Source organism: Chiloscyllium punctatum, chromosome 9, assembly GCF_047496795.1.
Source record: "Chiloscyllium punctatum isolate Juve2018m chromosome 9, sChiPun1.3, whole genome shotgun sequence".
NCBI lineage: Eukaryota > Metazoa > Chordata > Chondrichthyes > Orectolobiformes > Hemiscylliidae > Chiloscyllium > Chiloscyllium punctatum.
Genome location: NC_092747.1, coordinates 96,341,720 through 96,362,171, shown reverse-complemented (window position 1 = coordinate 96,362,171; position 20,452 = coordinate 96,341,720). Strand labels below are relative to the sequence as shown.

At 38.1% G+C, this 20,452-nt stretch overlaps 1 protein-coding gene across 5 annotated transcripts in view; it reads right to left on the bottom strand.

Moving 5' to 3' along the window:
- Nucleotides 1-4,118: 4,118 nt before the first annotated feature.
- Nucleotides 4,119-20,452, bottom strand: part of rbm26 (RNA binding motif protein 26) — a 76,752-nt gene continuing 60,418 nt past the window's right edge. For all 5 annotated transcript variants that reach the window (XM_072577913.1, XM_072577914.1, XM_072577916.1 and 2 more), the window contains 5 exons: nt 20,147-20,251; nt 17,619-17,822; nt 14,853-14,939; nt 8,942-9,055; nt 4,119-5,300 (listed from right to left, as the gene is read on the bottom strand). In XM_072577913.1, the coding sequence (XP_072434014.1) occupies nt 5,211-5,300; nt 8,942-9,055; nt 14,853-14,939; nt 17,619-17,822; nt 20,147-20,251 (600 nt within the window). In that variant the 3' untranslated portion in view covers nt 4,119-5,210. The remainder of the gene's footprint in view (nt 5,301-8,941; nt 9,056-14,852; nt 14,940-17,618; nt 17,823-20,146; nt 20,252-20,452) is intronic.

Below are 20,452 nucleotides of genomic sequence, written 5' to 3'. Positions count from 1 at the left end.
GTATCGGAATTCTTTTTAGCATCTTAATTTTTGTTCATTTAGGCCTCTGTACACTTCAGGTGCAGACTAGGCCTGACGCCACATGGTTTGATAGAGAATGCGTTAACAAAAGGAGAAGCTACAATCTGGTCTAGATTTGAGTGACAAGTACCCCATCAAATTTTACGGGTGGGAATGGAGAGTCTGAACTACCAATGCAATTTGTAAAGGAGGTCAGGCTATGCTTTTTAAAATCAACAAATATATTAGTCAAGAATAATTAGTGCCTCTTCTTTCTCACAAAGTGGTTCTGATTGCACTTCATACATGCCAGCTCTCAATTTCGACAAGTTCATCATTCTTACTCTCATTTTATTCCTTCATTTTTATCCTCTGCTCCACCACCTTGAGGTGCTGTATCTTTCTGATATCTAGCAGCAGATAGCTGAGCAGAGTTTGATCATACATGGGTACTGGTGCCTGGAGAGATCACCTTATTTCAACAAACAGCTCTCCCAGTGCTTCAATAGATAAATAATTAGCCAAAGAAACTGAGATGATATGGGATCAAGTTCAAACCTAAGGGTAAGGACAAATTAGGTTTAGCAGGTTTGTGTGGAACAGACTGCCTTGAGAAGTAACTAAGTCTGATAAATTCTAATTTTCAGAGGGAATACAAATAGCATTTAGCAAAACAATCACTTGAGATGTTTGTTCTGTTTTTAAACTTGGGCTGACCAAAGAGACAAAAAGTTTAACATTCTTAAATACTGTGCCATAGAATTGCAAAATGGCAAAGCTTGAGCATCAGTTTATGAGAATTAGTTGACAGAACACATTTGTAGGTACATGACCCTACTTCAACTATGAGAAAGTGAGGACTGCAGATGTTGGAGAGTCAAAGTCAAAAAGTGTGATGCTGGACAAATACACCAGGTCAGACAGCATCCAAGGAGCAGGAGAGTCGACATTTCGGGCACAAGTCCTTTATCAGGAATGAAGAAGAGTTTATGGCCAAAAAATCAACTCTCCTGCTCCTTGGATGCTGCCTGACTTAATGCTTTTCCAGCACTACACTTTTCAACCCTACTTCAACTACATCAATTATATACCACTTTGTATTCCACATTTCTAAAGGACAAAAATATATATATGAGGATTGGGGATACTATACCTATCTTTGAAGACAAGCAAGACCACAATGCAGAAAACTCAGGCGAAGGCTAAGTGCATGTAGGGGTCCGATGATAGTGACTTAACTGAGATCAAAATTCGAAAGCAACCTTGACATCATCCATATTAGTCAAGTTCTTAAAGAACTCTATCATCATAAATTTGGACAATGCTATTGTGCATTAAGTATTAAACTAATTCCAATTAGAACAAAGAATAAACATCCATGGAGGAGAAACTGTTTCAATCATACTAACTCACGAAGAAAACCAAATAATTTTATTAATTTTAGTACATGTAAATCTTACCTATCCTTGAGAGAAGTTAGCCTTGGTGTTCAGTTTCAGGTTTCTGTCACCATCTGAACACTACATCTAAATTTCTTGAAGCATGAAATATATCTGCAAAAATAAAGAAAAACAGACACAACTCATGTTTGTACATACTCTTCTGAATGGGGACAAGGCACAAAAAAGAATCAATAGTTGACACATTCTGTAAAAGAAAAACTACCTTAGTTCTCCTTGTGCAAAAGAAATACGAGTATCTTCAAACTGACTGCTGTGGAATTATTGGAGGCGCGTTTGGATTCAGGATTGGAGGGAAGTAGCAGAGGGGAAGGACAAGAATTGATGCCTAAATTAAGAAAAGACAGAAGATTCTTAGTAACAAAATCAAAAAGAGTCTGAGATAAACAACAAACAATAGAATGGGCACAAAAAGGGAAAAGTGATCTCTTCTAATATCCAGTGGCAGCCTACTTATGCTAACTGGTCACTTTCCTTAATTTCTAGCAACTTTACAGTACACTAAATCTTGGACTCATTGCTGAAACAATACACAACTCATTGCACAGAGACCAAAATAACATTATTTTACACAAGTCCTCATTGGATCAAGCATCATCGCATAAGTATCTATATGCCAGGACAGACCAATGTTTTAACTCCAATTACTTCCCTGAAATTCACAAACATTTTCTCACCATTTCTGACAGCAATCACTGGATACTAAGAACTGAAATGTCAAACTGATTTTTTTCTCTCAAGAAAAGTGATAGAACTTACAAAACTCAACTCTGCAGCACAGACTGTAGACCTATATTAGAATATTGTTGGTTCATGGCTATCAACTGTGCATTGAATAAATTCATGTCACCACTTGCCGCTTTCCAAACCTTTATGATGCTTCACCCTCTAAAAATGGCCAAGTCAGTTTAAACCATAACAACTCTTTCTATTCTCAGTTTCCCACTGCGCTTAATAAAAATATAGCAAAAGGTTTCCTCCTGTAGTTGTATAGCTTCACACATCTTTATTCAACTATTTTCAAATAAGAAAATACCCAAGAGCAGACAATTTTAGTACTCTTATAATGAAACATAAACGGCAAAGAGAAACCGCACAGACAGCATCAGAATGAAAGCTGTCCTTGCTCCTGCTGCCCTTACCTACTCTAGCCTACATGCAACACCAGAAGCATATTGACATGATTCACTCTTAACTACTCTTTGAAAGGTCAGTTATCCAAAGAAGTTCACCAGCACCTGCTCAAATGCAACTATGGATCAGCAATAAAATTGAGGCCTTGCTTGCAATGTTCACATTCTGAGAAATTAGTTGTTGCTCTTCCCTAGTTCCTGAGCACCTTTCATTTACTCAAAAATGTTTGTAGGCCACCATGCAATTGACTGCAAGTTAGTAGCAAGTATAATCATTTGTGGTTTCAAGCATCCACTTTTTTTGATCACAACTGTATGACTTTTTTAATCTTTGCTCAGCTACACTGGTTAGATCAGCAAAACAATTTTTGCAGATTGGAAAAGTCAGACCAATGCAATATACCAAGTAACAACTGAGACAGTTTACTGTCTCAAAATCCATTTAAAGATCTATTGCAATTACTGTCCATGTACAGTAAATCGGTTATTTCAAGGTGCAGATAACCTCTTCATGTAACACTTGATTTTGAATGCAGCTCATTGTGGTCAAATGTAACAAATACCTAAGTATAAAGGGTCCTCAGTAAGAAGTAGGTCCCAACACTTCTGGATATAGACAAGAATTATCCAATGGATATAGACAAATAATGGTTGTGAAGTTCGAGCGGCAGAACAAAGCAGTCATCAATAAAACACGCAGAGTGGGAAGTCAATGAAATAAAGCATGGTTATTGGAAATAGGTTATAATTTCCCCAAGCTAGCCAATTGGATGCATCCTTTCGTCACAAAGTGCATACATAATCAGGGTCTCCTAAACAGTAACAGTGACAAGACTACAATAATATACAAAATAACTAATGATACTTTTTTTGTGTTTCTATCCATATTTATGGCAGGATGACCAGTAGACAGCATTCTTCCCCTTGAACAGGCCTGATATAATACTTTTAAAAACCAGTATCTGTCAAAATCTGCTGGGTATTTTCAATATTTTATACTTCTGTGTATTTGCTTCCTAGATCAGCATCTCTTAAATAGGAACTTTAAAAATGCAAGCTTAATGTCTGTGGCACAGTGGTAAGCACTACAGCCTCACAATGCCAGGGACCTGGGTTCAATTCCAGCCCTAGGCGACTGTGTGGAGTTTGCACATGCTCCGTTTCCACCAGATGCTCCAGTTTCCTCCCATAGTCCAAATGCATACAAGTTAGGTGGATCAGCCATGCTTAAAAATTGTCCATGGATGTGCAGTTTAGCAATGGTAAAAATCCCATGCGGGGTTAATGGGGATAGGAACAGGGGGTTGGGATGCTCTTTAGAGGTTCAGTGCAAACTCAATGGGTCAAATGGCCTCTTTGCGTATTGTAGAGATTCAATGATTCTCTTTCTTGGAAATATTTACAGAGACAAGACATGAGTGCCATCACACTAAGTGAAAACCCATTCACTGTAGCAGGTAGCTACACAGTAAACCTAGTGAAACAACTTATAAATTGCAATTAAGAAATCCAAAAGTTGCCCCAATATTAAAAAAAGGTGATAATTTTATTGAGATATTACAGCAGGACTCTCCCATTAGGTTTATTAACCTGAATAATTGACACTCATTGCTACTCAAGTGGCATAAACGTCAAAAATTCAGCCGCTGACTGAATAGCAAAGTTAGCCAAATCCTGTAACACTTAAAAGCTCCACAAAACATCAAAAACAATGTGCATAGTGGAGTAGAATTGTACTTACCATTGCCCCTTTGCTGCAAAGGAAACTTTTAAGTTAATGGAAATGCAGACTTGGTTAAAGCTCTTTTGTGACTGATTTTGGTGGGGATTTGGAATGGTCTGCCTGTGTTTTTACATGTAACCAATTCTCTTTTATATTACATACTTTTTTTTCTTTTTTATATATATTAGACCATTCCACTTCTTTATTTTTTTTTTAAACATGTGTCAGAAGTCAAAATGACTTTTGACAGAGCTGTTGTACAATGAATGTTTAAAATCAACCCTCAAGTAAAATACATACACAAATCCAACAGAAGAAAACCAAGGCTAATACATAGTAAAGCCTAAAACAAACTATGCAAAATAAAGGTATACATAACTTTTAACAAACAAGAGCACTTTTCAGTACTTCCCAAATTCTCTGCTTTATCACAAAGCTTTGAATGTCTCAGTTTTTCAAAACATCCGTAGAGATTCAATGTCAACTTTCATTCCATAACAACATGGAACCAATTATAATAGTTACATTGAAATGTTCTTAGTTTGGTCAGATCATATGACCAAATCAGTAAATTACACTTAAAGTCTTGGTATCTCTGTTAGGCCAAGTTCAATGAACGTTTGTATACCAAGTTTCACAAAATGAATTTTAAAAATGAATTACATACATGCTTTCTGCTGCAACTAAAGCTGTAATTTCATTTCACTTCTTCCAAATGGGTACAGTAGCTCTGTAATGAGTTGCTAACGCTCTACTCCATACAGTGCTTCTGAACTATTACAGGTAATTCACTACAATCTTTAGTACATTAGTTTTTCTTCTTTAAAAAATCACATTATGATTTAGAATGCAGACAGCATAGCTTTTTGTAAGTAAACATTGGTCGTTCTTTGATCATCTTCGCCATGAACGTGGTTCATTGTCATCCTCTTCGTCATCATCATCTTGGAGCAATAAGTCATCAATCAAAGAGTCTTCCTGAAACTAAGCAGAAATTCTTCCATTAAAATAAAGTGAACTCACTTAGAAGCAGTACATACCAATGAACTTTGACAATAACTGAAATGTGTGATATAATTCATTTACATTATGACTTTGTTCAGTTCTCCAACGAGGAACACATGCCACGAGTATGCAGAGAATCTTTTATTTATAATCTCTTCAAAGTTTCCCTCAAAATATCAAACCATGCTGACTTGATACAAGTAGTTGCTCCTGGGTCAAAATCTTGAACTCCACAAGTGTATGAATTCCCACCTGATAACTAAAAAAATCTTTGAGGCATTGGTGCTTCACCAAATGAGATATTGGTGGCATTTCATTTTCAAAGCAACAAAGGCAATGAAAACCGACCTGCACATGAAAATCAAATACCACAGTTTGCCAACTTGTTGCCTTTATTACCGAACAGGAGTTATGGTTCACAAAACAATGCAAATGTGGTTGACTCTTAATTGCCCTCTGGCTAATTAGGGATGGGTAACAAGTGCTGGCCTACCCAGAGATGACCACATTCTGTGAGTGAATTAGGAAAATGTCGAACAGTTCTTATGCCAGGCACACAACTACATTAAACACACAAGCTCATACGAAATTGAAGTAATTGTCTGCACTCTGATTCAAAGATTTTTTAAATAATTCATTATCTTGTGCAACAGTACTGTGTTTTGCAAAGGTTATGCTCGCTTCATTTAAAAGGAATATGGCCAAATATTGAACCATCTGACAGATGGTTGACATTTCAATTAGATCCTGCAAAAAACAAGTGGTTTGTTAATATAGAATTTGTTGGAAGTCTGAAACCTGCTCAGTCTACTTGATGCAATAGATTTTCTTTGCAAAGATCATAATGTGATTGCTAATTTAATTTAAAAGCTATCAGCAAAACCGTCTCTAAAAATTGCTTTTGTTCTTCCTGAAATTAAAATTGTTAAATGACAAAACCCCATTTTTGGTGGAAAAAGGTTTTTAGCTAATTTGATTTAATGTTAAATGTTAGTTAATGAAAATACATGAATTGCATTCTTGGATCCTTATGAGCCGTATGAATTAAAACAAGAGGACACAATCTAAAAGGTGGCATATTGTTAAACTGACAACAGCTAGCAGCATAAAGGTAACAATCAATGCCACATGACACTAGCAAAACCTGAGCTAATTGGTGATTCAAAAGGAAAACTCCCTCGAGGTCAGAGTCAAACATGACAACAGTTTCACAACAATGTACTGATTGAGAAATGAAGGAGAACACAAGTGAATGTCATTGAGGCATGTGGAAATTGATTCCACATCTATAGATGATACTGCCTAGGGACAATGTGCGACGGGGAATAGCGAGGTGGCAAGCATGAACCTTCCAATAATGACAGTAGAAAAATAAAATTGATCTCGACAGTCTGCAGATTGTCAGACAAGTTAAGAGTGGAACCAAGTGAGGGTAGCTCCACTGAGACAGAAAATGGAGTACAAACACTACAAGATGTGACATAGCCAAATACATTAAAGGCTGTAGAAAACTCATGGACAAATAATAAAAGTCACCAAAGTCCGCCTGGACCACAGCAATGCCCTCTTATTAAAGAGAGAGGACTGGTAGCGGCTTAACCGGAGGCTCTTCATGCCTCATGCAAGGAAAGTGGTTGAGAAGGAGAGCCCTTCATGGTAACCTCAGCCTGCATGGAAATTAAACCCACAATGCTGACGTCACTCTGCAGGGCAGCCAGGAATTGCAACACTCAGTCCAAAATACAAATGCAATCTCAAATTGGTCCTTTGCCTGCCTCACTAGACTTCTGTCTTCCCTTTTATCCGCCTTTCGAATGCTTCGAATATTTTGAACCTTTCATATCTATGCCTTCTGTCCTTGGTTATGGTGCTCTTTAACTCCTGGCTCTCCAATCAAACGTTTGTTTGGCTGCTCTAATATCTCCTTCTGAAAGGCAATTTTTTTTTATTGATAGTAGTCCTGTTCAAACATGCTTATAAATTTTACTGTGCTAGAGATTTGCTGCATTTGAAAGGGCCAGTATAAATGAAAGCAACTGCTGAGCTCTTGTTTGTCACTCTTTTGCCAAGTTTCTCCGTAGACTGTATTTCCCTACCGTGATTGTCTTTCAACCTGTCTTGCCCCTTATTCACTCATCAGCAGATGACAGCAAAGGGTCATGCACATATGCGACAAAAGGTGGGAGGGGTGGAAAAAATTAAACAAAACAGTTGTGCCAGCACATGGTAAATACTTGAATAGTGAAGCAGGTAAAAACAAAATCCTGATGTAGTGGCAGAGAGGGAAAACAAATAGCAGACATTGAACTGTGACGATGCCTTGGGAAAGATGACTGAAAGCTTGACAGATTAGAGGACAAAATGAATAAAACGTTGAAGGATGCAGATGTAAAACCTGAGCATTGAGATCATTACTTAAGGAAGACAGAACGCAAGTGGTGACATATTGAAAAATAACATGAAGTTTAAGTTCTAGTGGATGTAGAGATATTCAGTGAAGGGGGACTTTGTGGAAATTTGTTTTAGAACTCGAGAAGGTTGTTCACGTTAGATCATTAAATATATTCAAGGCTGAGAGAGACAGGTTTTTAACCAGTAAAGGAATCTTGGAGTAAAGTGGATTTCAGAACTTGGAAATCAGCCATGATTTAACTGAGTGGTGAAGCAGACTCAATGGGCTTAAAAGATCCACTTCTGCACCTAGGCCTTATACCAAGATGATGGCTGTCACAAAGCATTTATGATGTGGAGGAGCCAGTGTTGGCTGGGGGTGGACAAAGTTCAAAATCACAACATCAAGTTATAGTCAGACAGGTTTATTTGAAAGCACTAGCTTTCAAAGCGCTGCTCCTTCAGTTACTCATTGCAGCATTCTTAGCCTCTGACCTGCTCATACAGCCACTGCAGTCAGATGGCAAGTGCAGTTTGGTTTCTGGTCAATGCTAACCCCACCCAGGACGTTCACAGTGGCAGATTCAATGATGCTAATGTCACTGAATGCCATGGGGTAGTGGTTAGATTGTGTCTTAGCGGTGATGGTTATTTGTGAGACACAAATTTTACTTGCCATTTTCAGCCCAAGTAAAATGTCTCAGAGGCTTAAGGACACAATCAATTTGGAATAAAAAGGGTGCAAATACATTTCTCCATGTAGACTATAGATTACCTATCAGTGGAAAGGATGCAGAAGGACAAATTTGCAGGAAAATTAAATTGAAATGCCAACATCATAGAGTAGTTATAACGAGGGACGTCAATTACACCAAAATAGACTGGAGTACTCTTCATGTAAATTTCCCAATTCCACCCTGACCTTTGTGATACAATGATCACTGTCTTCTAAATGTTTCCCCAATGACACTTGATCCACTTAGCCTACTTCACTTCCAAGGATCAGGTCCAATGCGCTATGAATGAACCATCAGAATGGAATATGGCTCTAAGCAGAATCTCCCCTCAGAAATGAAGAACTCGCTTCTTTTGTAAAAATGGGCTGATGTGGAAAGACTGTCATTTGGAGCTATCCAGAATTCTATTTGCAGTTGATCCTCACTAAAGGTAATCAACAGCAAATTCATAACATTGTCTCCAAATGTGAATTATTCTAATACAAGATGTACCTCCTCTTCCTCTGCCTCCGCATCCTCAGGTTCAGCAGTTGCAGTGGCAGCTCCAGGCTTAAACCAAGCAAGTTGAAGGTCCTGCCCTTTGAAGCGAATTCCATGTAAAGCAGCCTAAAATCCACATTGAACAGAGAAAAATGATACCCTCAACAAAAACTACTTACTTAACAAAACAAGATGAATAATTTCAATTACACAACTCACATAACAAATTCATGGAATAATCAATTAATCAGGGTCTCCAAAATATCAAAAATGAGGACAGCCTTACTAAATTAGAGAGAAAAAAAATGCAGATGCTGGAATCCAAAGTAGGCAAGCAAGAGGCTGGAAGAACACAGCAAGCCAGGCAGCATCAGGAGGTGGAGATGTCAGCGTTTCAGATGTAACCCTTATTCAGGACTGGAGGTGGGTGTAAGGGGAGCTGCAGAAATGTGGGAGGGGGGAATTGGGGGATAGGAAGGGAGATTATTTGAGACTGCAGAACTCAACGTCGAGTTTTCCAGGCGATGCCCCTTCCTGACATATCCATCCTCAGCCCCCTCCATTGCCACAGAGAATCAGACCACAAATTGAAGGAACAACACCTCATATCTTCTGCCTGGGCAGCTTACAGATTCAACAAAGAGTTCTCCAATTTCAAATAACCTCACTTCTCATCCCCCTGCTCACTTCTGAGCCCCTCCTCCTCCTCTGATCGACTCTTCCTTCCATCTACCAACTGGATTCAATCCTCCCACTGACCAACCAGGCTGTACCTCTCCACTACGCCTCCTCCCCACCACCCAACTTATCTGCAGCTCCCCTTACACTCACCCCCAGTCCTAAAGAAAGGTTACACCCAAAACATTGACTTCTCCACCTCCTGATGCTGTCTGGCTTGCTATGTTTTTCCAGCCTCTTACTTTTCAGCCTTACTAAATGGTATGTAAAGCATACTATATAATACAAAATTATAATAAATTGTTTAAAACTCAAACCATCTGGAGTATTAGGATGCAAGTATAATTAGCTTGCCACTAAAACTCCATGCTGACAAAAGGTTCTCAGACAAAGCAGTTGACAAGTTAAATGCTATACGAAGCACGCAAAGACATTCTATTTGGTTTTTTGGAAACTCACTTTAACATTTACAAAGGACATCTAGGTTTTTTTTAACCAAAGCGTTTTACATGAATGAGAAATTTCGGACAGACAAAAAGTGCACTTCCTTCATCCAGTGAGTTACGCAGATACAGAGAGGGATCCACTGAAGGAAACAAAAATATTGAAGTGTTTATAACAGAAAGCAGAAAGATTATCCAAAAGTTGGAAACATCCTATCTTTATGGTAATCAACATATTTAATTCTGGTAAATTTGCAATTCTGTTCAGTAATATTTGGCTAGAAGTTGTAGTTTATCCACTTATATTTTTGGGGGGAGGGTGCAATGGTCCAGTGGTATTATTGCTAAACTGTTCATGTAGAGACCCAAGTAACATTACAGGGACCAGGGTTCAAATCCTGCTACCGCAGTTGATTCGAATTGAAATCAATAAACATCTGGAATGAAGAACTGAATGATTACCACGAAAGTAGTTGTTGATTGTTGAAAAACCCATGTTTTTGCTAATGTCCTTTCAGGGAGGAAACTGCCATCCTTATCTCATCTCGCCTAGATGTGACTCCAGACCCACAGCAATATGATTGGCTCTTAACTTGTCTCTGGGCAATTAGTGATGAGCGGCAAATGCAAGCCTAGCCAACGATACCCACATCCCAAGAATGAATTTTAAAGAATGTCCCAGGTAGAACAGCAACAAAACCATTCAGAATTAAAAAGCGATCGCACATTTGTTAGTCAACAGCTAGTATTATGTAGCTGTAAAATTTTTTGTTTTTTAAAATTCACTCATGGGATATGGTGTCACCGGCTGAACAAGCATTTATTACCATCCCTACTTGCCCTATAGTGTCAAAACCAAACAGGGAACATTGTGTGTATTCATCAGGGATAAGAAACTAGTTCTGAGCAGAGACTGAGATCCATGCATTAATTCAACTAGAGGAGACCGGCACGCAGGAAATTCGAAAAGTTTATCTAAACATAACTCAGTATCGTGATGCTGAGAGTTCTTCAGATTCCAGAAGTTATTTTCTTAGCCTTGCGTGTTCTCTCTACCTGGACTCAAATACGAACATATACAAATTAAAGTCAAATATATTGGATATTGAGGGCTCTTGTGACACTGTGGTAATGTCCCTACCTCTGAGGTGGGAGACCCAGGTTCAACTCTGATCTGTTTTAGAGATGTGTAATAACATCCCTGAATAGATTTACGAAAAAATATCTACACCTGCTGGAAGTAAAACTATACTTTAAAACTAGTACAAAGGAACCAGTTCAAGAAATCATACTTAACAATTTATTGATGTGGTAAAACAATATACAGATAGGTAAAATATTTCTTTAAAATCATGACTTTATTCTTGCTTGCTATTTGAAGACTAAAACTTGTAAGGGTATCTAAGTACAAATCAAAATTTGTAAGGCGAGCAGAGAAAAAGAAGAGGAAAAAATGCAAAATGCAACCATTATGGAGGAAGAAAGGTAATTTTATTGTTTCAGGACAGAGATTGCTCCTTTGATCTGCAAAATGTTACTGATGAATAACTTGCAAGGAGGAATAGATACTGGGAAAAAGAAGTAGGAGGAAAAAAACAGTCTGTGATTAAGTACAGAACAGGAGATGATTAATGGCAGAAGTGATAATGGCCTGATAAAAGAGAAATTAGAGTACTAAATTATTATTCAAGATGCAGAGGATGTGCAAGTAGTTACAATACAAAACAAGTCGTGCAGCCAGGAAAAGAATTATCTTCTGAAGCAGGGGGGAGGGAGAATTGAAAAGATAATCCAAGGCATGAAAATCCACTAAGAAGAAAACCCTACCCACAACTGTATCAGGGGAAAATCCTATACCAATCTTCCCTCAAATGCTGAAAACAGTAGTGCACTCATCCTATATTACCAATACCGGCTGTCTGAAACAAAATGGGAAGTGTGACCAATGTCTGAAGTTGATAAACATGAACATTAAGTGTCTTTTAGCAAGGTGAAGTGCTGTTCTTGAGTTTAGGATAATGTTCCAGTCAATTGTTATAAGCATTTGCCCCACTTCAACCTCTTGGTCATTTGTCCACTGCAGTCGCAGCTTAGCACAAGTTCAAAGATGGATACTTCAGGGTAGAGTTTTCACATCAGATGCAAACACTTGTTCGGGTACAAATTTAAGCTTTTATCGTGAATTTAATGCATTTGTGCACGCAAAGCAAGCTTTTTATTAACTGGCACCTCTGGGAAAGGAGTGTTCCAGTTGATCAAATATTCTGGTTGATCAAGTCGTCCTCATAATCAATTTAAAACATACACTAAGTAATGCAGGGGATATGCACATCACTGTTTATTTACAGCATAAATCGTTTCAATAATAATGCAACTTGGCCTTAAATAAAACTTAGCAGAGAGCCTTTGCATCCTCAACTGATTACTCGGACATCATAGAGACAGGAATAAGTTTCCGGTATTTCAGGTATATAATTTTTGCTAGTTTATCAAGAGTGCCAATTAAAACAAAAGTTTGCTGTACCAGTTAGATTTAATTTGCATTTCACCAAAAAAGTAAAATCTTCCATGAACTAGTATATTCTGCTAACATTTTCATTATGCATTTTATGGCAGAATATTTTTCTTGACACATTTGAGTGTGAACTGCTGAAGATTTAATTCTGGTAAAAATGGATTCAACACAAAAAAATTAAAATGGTTGAAACATGTGAATAGAATAATTTAATTAATAGTTTTATTAGATTTTTTCAGCAGTTTTAAAATTAAATTAAAACAGAATTAAAACAGGCTTAATTTTGGGAAAGCTTTTGAAAAGAACGTGTCCACTCCTTAAAAAAAAATGATTTCATTCTCTTCTTGAAGGTTACAAGCACATATGTTTCATGAAATTTCACCAGGGTAACTAAATAGGAAGCAAACAGATTAGATGTCCTGCTTCAGAAGTGGGGATGAAATATTTTTGTGCTGGTAAGGCTGATGTTGTAACCTTACTGATAACATGAATGCCTTTTTTCTTTGCAGTCAATATTTCACAGCCTTCTGAACTAAACATTTACTTGTAGGTGCCATATACTGCTGCGACTGAACATCAGCAGTGGTAGGACCGAATATTGGACAATGTGGTGCCAATCAAGTTGACAGCTTTGTCCAGGATGGTATCAAACTTCTTGCGTGTTGTTGGAGTTGCGAGTCCAGACAAGTGGGGAGTATTCCATCATACACTTGATTGTGCCTTGTAGATAGCGGACAGGCTTTGGGGCGAGCAAAGGAGTTACTTACTACAGCCTTCAGAGTGTCCGTCTGCTCTTGTAGCCACAGCATTAATATCACTAGTACAGTTCAGCTTTGTAGAGTATAGTGTACAAAACGGAGAATCAGCTATATGCATACAGGTTGCCAAGGCTCTGCACAGTCCAATGTAATCAGTGTGTGGGCGGATGGATCAATGGATTCAGTCATAAATTTACTTCACAGCAAGAGCTGGAAATAACGCTTTCAATTTTCCCAGTTTCCAGCTGGAGAAAATTTTAAAGCCATTGAAGATGGTACCAGAAATGTGGTTTAATTCACTGAAAAATTACATTACTTTTTTTAAATGCAGGTGAGTGTCTGTTATGAACACATTTTCTGAATAAGTGACACTAATATGGAGAACAAACTGAATTAATCAAACAGAGGAATTTTTAAAAAGCTAGCCCTCCACTCTCCTCGCAGATTGATACATCAGAATAAAAACTTAACCAATTTGCAAAAGACCACATATCAAATTAAGCTAATGCACAAAATTTAGTGAATAAGTTGAATGCCACCTGAGTTATGCTTGCATCTTGTAAAATAAACTGGTGCTTCCTTCATCCAATAAGGAAGCTGAATACTGACTACATTTACAAGATCAGTTCACATAACCCTGAAACTATATTTTTGAGGTATTTTACTGCAACTAGAAAAGAGCTATAAATAAACGTTAAAAATTTTGAGTAAAAATATTAATTTGAACTAGAGTGAAAAACAAAACCTTAAGTTAAAACAAAAGCAAAACAAACAAGTGTTAACACATTAGCAGCATACAGCACTGCTAGTATAGTCACATGATTTATCATGCAATAAAGACTAATGTGAGAAATGTAGAAACATGTACATCTTTAATGACATTTTTACATGACATGGTGCAATATCACACTCCCCAGGTACAAATTTTGAATTTTCAAATTTAAGTTTGGAATAAATTTGATGAGGTCCAGCTGTGCATTCTTCAGATCACACAGAGTAGATTATAAATGAACTTTGTTCAGCAAAGCTGGCATATCTCTATCACAACACAACTGAACAATAAAGCCCTACATATGGAGTAGTAAATGATTGATATGCAAAAACTCAAGAAATCACCCATATACTAATCTGAGTTATGCCAAAAATAAAAAGTCACTCTCCGCTATACCAGAGAAACATTCATACCTTACTGATAAAAATGTTCACATATACACACATCAGCCATTCAATAGATTCTGAAGAACCTCAGTGAACACATCAAATTGATAACTTCCACCATCTTTTCTAAACTAAAATGATACTTTACTACTGTACACAAGTTTCATGGCTATAAACGATCACAAATGATAAACTACACAATGCTCGGGAGGTTAAGTAACACTGAAACTGAATAAGTTCACTAAATTGTCATGGAAGTGCCTTCACTGTCTGAGATCTCATTCATAATGAGTGATCCATTTAAAATTTTGGAGTTCACTTCCATACTCTAAGTAATCTTATATTTACGTTATGAAATATCATTTACTTACAGCTTCTGCTTCTGCCCTTGTCTTGTAAGTAATAACTGCATGGCGAGTGCAGTCATCAATCTGACAATCCTCAATTTCACCAAATTGCTTAAAAGAGGAATAAAATAAAGTCTTTTAACTATTAAAAATTAAAACACTGGATTTTATAGTCACATTTTCAGCCTGTTTTTTCAAGGTAACAAAATAAGAAAACATATTCGCTGAGAAATAATACCAACATGCAGTTTAATATTGCACTTGAATAAGATTTTAAAGTAACAACTTTTAAAAAAAGGAAACATAACTCTAATTAGTACACACTATGCAATAGTGACATGTTTCAGTGCAGACATATATAAGAGACACACACAAATTTCTCTACACTGGACTTTTTGGTAAGCACTGGCTTCTAGACTACAGAAATCACCCACCAGAAAGGGGGGGGGGGCAGCAATGCAGTTGACTGGAGGATGCAAAATTCAGTAGAAATTCTGAAAAGAAAATCTTAACAGACAGCAGCTTCTCATAAATGTTTAAATTGTCAAAGTGACACAGAAGGCTCCCACGATGACAGATAAATTTATATAGCACTTGAAAATAGTCTAAAGCTCCAAGGTACTTCAAAAGAGCAATATCAAGCAAAATTTGACAGTGAATCACAGAAGGATATGTTAGGACAGATGGAATAAAATCTTAGTCCAAGTGGTAGATTTTAAAGGACAGGTTTAAAGCAAGGCCAGGAAAAAAAAACTATGAGATTGAAGAAATGAATTCTAGAACATGGGGCCAGGCAACTGAGAGCAAAATCACACAAGGAAGGGTTCCTTTTGACTGCTTTCAATCGGACCCAACAAATTTAATGCATTGCAGGCCACTCATCTATCATATCAACTCCCTCCACTCGATCAAAATAAAAATCAATTCCATTTTTCTCTTCCATCTTTATGACGATGCAGCTTCTTCTGCTTTACAGGTTTGTCTGATCTCTCACTCCGTGACTTTTACTATGTGCGACAGCACTAATATCAACTAAAGAGACTGCCCAAAAGAGCATTGTGGCTTCATTTATTGATCTCGCAATTGGAGATGAAAATTAGGCATCCTGTGAATCAAACATGGGGGAAAGTCAGATGTACTCCTCTGGGACCCACATTCTTTTTGCAAAATTTAATGGGATGAGGGTGCCGGTGGCTGGAACAGCAGTCATTGCCAACCCCTAGCTGCCCTTAAGGTGGTGGTGAGCTACCTTCTTGAACCAGAATTGTTCAAGTGAGGAAGAGGCCATTCCATTCATTGTGACCACATTGGTAGTCTGAATGAATACCAACTTGGTGCCATTCTCCTGTCTTTTCATTGCAATTCACAAAAATCAAATGCCTTGTTGAATACATTGACTGAACTTGCCTCCGTCAAATATCCAGGCGGCATATTCCAGAACCTAACTACTCAAAGAAAATACTTTCTCCATTGCATTTGCTTATTTTCCAAATCACTTTAAATCTATGCCCTTTAGGTCTTGATCCTTTCAGAAGAGTTGTTTGAAAAAAAACATACAGCTTTAGCAACCTATCTATTTTAACATGTTTCCTGGTACTTGATACGAATAGTTGTTTTCAAACTAGCAAAGAGATTTGAATACACCAGATGCATTTTTTTACTCCAAGGGAGTAGAAGAAGGCATTAATACAACATTAACATCTCGTGAGACAACACCCGATGGCAGGCATAAATCTAAGGCACTACCCTGAGTGGCAAGAGCATGAATAAACCCTACAACCCACAAGCTTGATGTCATTCAACGAAATCATGGGTATCTTGAGTTTCAACTCAATTTCCCCACCAATTCCGACACATCCCTTGATTCACTCAAGCACAAAAAATGCATTAACCCAGCATTAAATGTATTCAATAATGAAGCATCCAGGGTGGAGAATTCCAAAAGATTGACATCTGAGTAGTTTCCCAACCACAGTCCAAAATGATCGACCCCTTACCCTGGCACTGCACCCATTTTTTAGATTTCCTAACTAGCAGAAACAAATCTCTCAGTGTCTATCCTACCAAGCCCATCAGAATCTTGGATTTTTCTAAACTAGAGTAGATTAGATTAGATTACTTTAGATTAGATTAGGTTACTTACAGTGTGGAAACAGGCCCTTCGGCCCAACAAGTCCACACCGTCCCACTGAAGCGCAACCCACCCATACCCCTACATTTACCCCTTACCTAACACTACGGGCAATTTAGCATGGCCAATTCACCTGACCTGCACATCTTTGCACTGTGGGAGGAAACCGGAGCACCCGGAGGAATCCCACGCAGACACGGGGAGAACGTGCAAACTCCACACAGTTAGTCGCCTGAGGCGGGAATTGAACCCGGATCTCTGGCACTGTGAGGCAGCAGTGCTAACCACTGTGCCACCGTGCCGCCCGTACTTACTCGGTCTCTCAACATGGGACAGCCTCCCTGATCCCAGTGATCAATTTAGTGAACCTTTGCTCTACCAACTCCAATCTAAGTATATCATTCCTCAAATATTGAGAGATCAGAACTACACACAATATTCCAGGTGCAGTCTCACCATAGCTCTCTATAACTGTAGCAAGACTGTTGCTCTATTCCTGTCCTCGAAACCCCTTGCAATTAAGGCCAAAAGGCTAAACGCCACTTGTCATTTTAACTGCGTTACACTTCACTTTTCAAGTGAGTTGCTAGAAAAAAAATCAACTGCTGAGACTCAAAGAACTTTGCATGCCCAATTTCAGATATGCCAAAAGTACATACTGCAAAATGTGGCAGAACTTCATCCTGGTCACTTTCTGAAAATCCAGATATATTCAACGATTTTGGACGATGGTCCACTACTGAATGAAAAGGTACACCGCGGCCTCGTCCACGATGTCCTCTGCCGCGACCTCGATGTCCACCTCGTCCTCTGGAGTGGTGGCCTCTTCCACGAACTGTGGAAAGGATCCCACGTTTGGCAGCCTGCAACAGAATGTGAACACATAACACAATAAGACAGATGTAACAAGTTTAATGTTGTTTATGAAAACCAAAGTGCAGTAGGAAAAACTCAGATCCTGTTTTGTAAACAAGAGACCTCTTCAAAGACGTCAGAACTATTAAGAGTTCAACAGAACACAGGGTAAAATTAAACAAAGAACTGCAGATGCTGGAAATCTGAAACCAAAACACAAATTGCTGGTGAAACTCAGCCAGTCCTGAAGCATCTTTGGGGAGAAGGGAGAGTTAATGTTTCAAGTTTGGTGATTCAACAGAACTGGAGTTTCACCTGCAATTTTATTTCTTGCTTCAGAACTGGGGTTTCCTGGAGCTGCAAGAAAATCTTACTATTTATTGAGCTAGTGTGTCAGAAAAACATTCATCTTTCATATCAACAAAATGAAACGTTGTCCTTACATTATTTCTCTGAACTTAGTGGTGCATGCACAAAATTTGACGTAGAGTCAGAGAGACGTACAGCACAGAAGCAGACCCTTCAGTCCAACCTGTCCATGCTGACCAGATATCCCAAAACAATCTAGTTCCATCTGCCAGCACCTGGCCCATAACCCTCCAAACTCTTCCTATTCATATACTCATCCAGATGCTTTTTAAATGTTGCAATTATACTAACCTCCACCACTTCTTCTGGCAGCTCATTCCACCCTCTGCGTGAAAAAGTTGCCCCGCAGGTCTCTTTTATATCTTCCTCCTTTCACCCTAAACCTATGCCCTCTAGTCCTGGACTTCCCCACCCCAGGGAAAAGACTTTGTCTATTTATCCTATCCATGCTCTTCATGATTTAATAAACCTCTATAAGGTCACCCCTCAGTCTCCGACGCTCTCGGGAAAACAGCCCCTGCCTATTCAACCCTGCCCTCTAGCTCAAATCCTCCAACCCTGGCAACATCCTTGTAAATCTTTTCTGAACCCTTTCAACATTCACAACATCCTTCAGATAGGAAGGAGATCAGAACTGCACGTAATATTCCAAAAATGGCCTAACCAATGTCCAGCACAGCTGCAACATGACTTCTCAACTCCGGTTCTCAAAACTTTGACCAATAAAGGAATGCATCCCTAACACCTTCTTCACAATCCTATCTACCTGTGACTCCACTTTCAGGAAGCTATGAACCTGCACTCCAAGATCTCTCGGTTCAGCCACACTCCCTAGGACCTTACCATTAAGTGTACAAGCCCTACTAAGATTTGGTTTCCCAAAATGCAGCACCTCATGCTTATCTAAATTAAACTCCATCTGCCACTTCTCAGCCCATTGGCCCAACTGATCAAGATCCCATGTTTTGCAACATAATTTAATATCCATGTTGCCTCAAGTTTTGCACAAAGTGGGTAATTAGAAAAAATATCTTGCCAACCATTTTGTGGGAGGAAGACACTTTCCTGACATTTCAATGAAATGTTTATCAACAGTCATGCACAAATAGACAAATCAGAAGAAAGCAATTTGTTCAGATTACTTGTAGCAAAATTAAATGCTGTATTAACAGTCCAACCTACATCAATTCCAAATAATAGATTTGGACAGTTAAAGGAGGCAGTTCGATTGTGTCTATGCATCACTAATGAGACACATACACTTCCAAATTCTGTTCAGATATTAAATTTCAGAACACGATCAGTTTGGCATAATCATACTACATCTGTTTACACGTTGTAGCAAGTCCAGAGAGGAAAAAAGAAATCAAGTATTTCAAGGTTTTCTAATGATCATTTCAAACTGGCAGACAATGCTGCCATCTCCTGTAAATGTCTGTTATTGCCACAAGTTTCCTCAGTTTTTACTTTTATACAGATTCATAGTGCTGAGACGGTGATAGGGACATCAGCAACAAACAACTTTGTACAAGCAAAGCAAGCAGAGCTTGTAGATAAATGTTAAGCACAACATTGTGAAGCCTCATCTTAGCTAACTTAACTTGGCTTCAGAGGCTTGTAACTTTCATATACTTATTTCATGTAATAAAAATATTAAGTGTATATAGAACTACGTAAATTTTCACAGTATTCCTTTGACCAGACATTTTGCCAAATACATAAGAACATTTACCCAAAATGTCAATCAATAGTAAGCAAATGAGCTCGACCTGGAAGCATGATTGGGTTATTCAAAGAAAACCTAAAGGTTAATTTTTTAAGAATCACAATCAGACTGAGAAATTCCAACTCCAATCCAAATTAATAAAGTTTCTGAACTGTATAATTGGTTGGGAACATACTGTACATGAACAGAAATGCATGCAATTTCTTAATACCTTTGAATTATTATTTTTATTTTTACCTCTAGCTGAAGCTCATTGTACTTTTTCCGAAGTCCAGTGATATCTTCTCCAGCCTGTACTTTCTTATACAAGTCCAACTCTGTGTCAAGTAGTTCCCTTTGCATCTAGTAGCAGTAATATTCAGAATTTGCTTCAATCCAAGTAACTATATAACTGCAAAACTATAACTCACTTGTTAATGCATGCAGAATTCAAAATAAAGTATCAAATGAATTAAAACAGAAGAAAAAGGTGAAACAAGGACTGAAGTTTTGTTTTTACTATACTTTGGTTATTTTATTTGTAGGCATTTTGGTGAGAAAAGA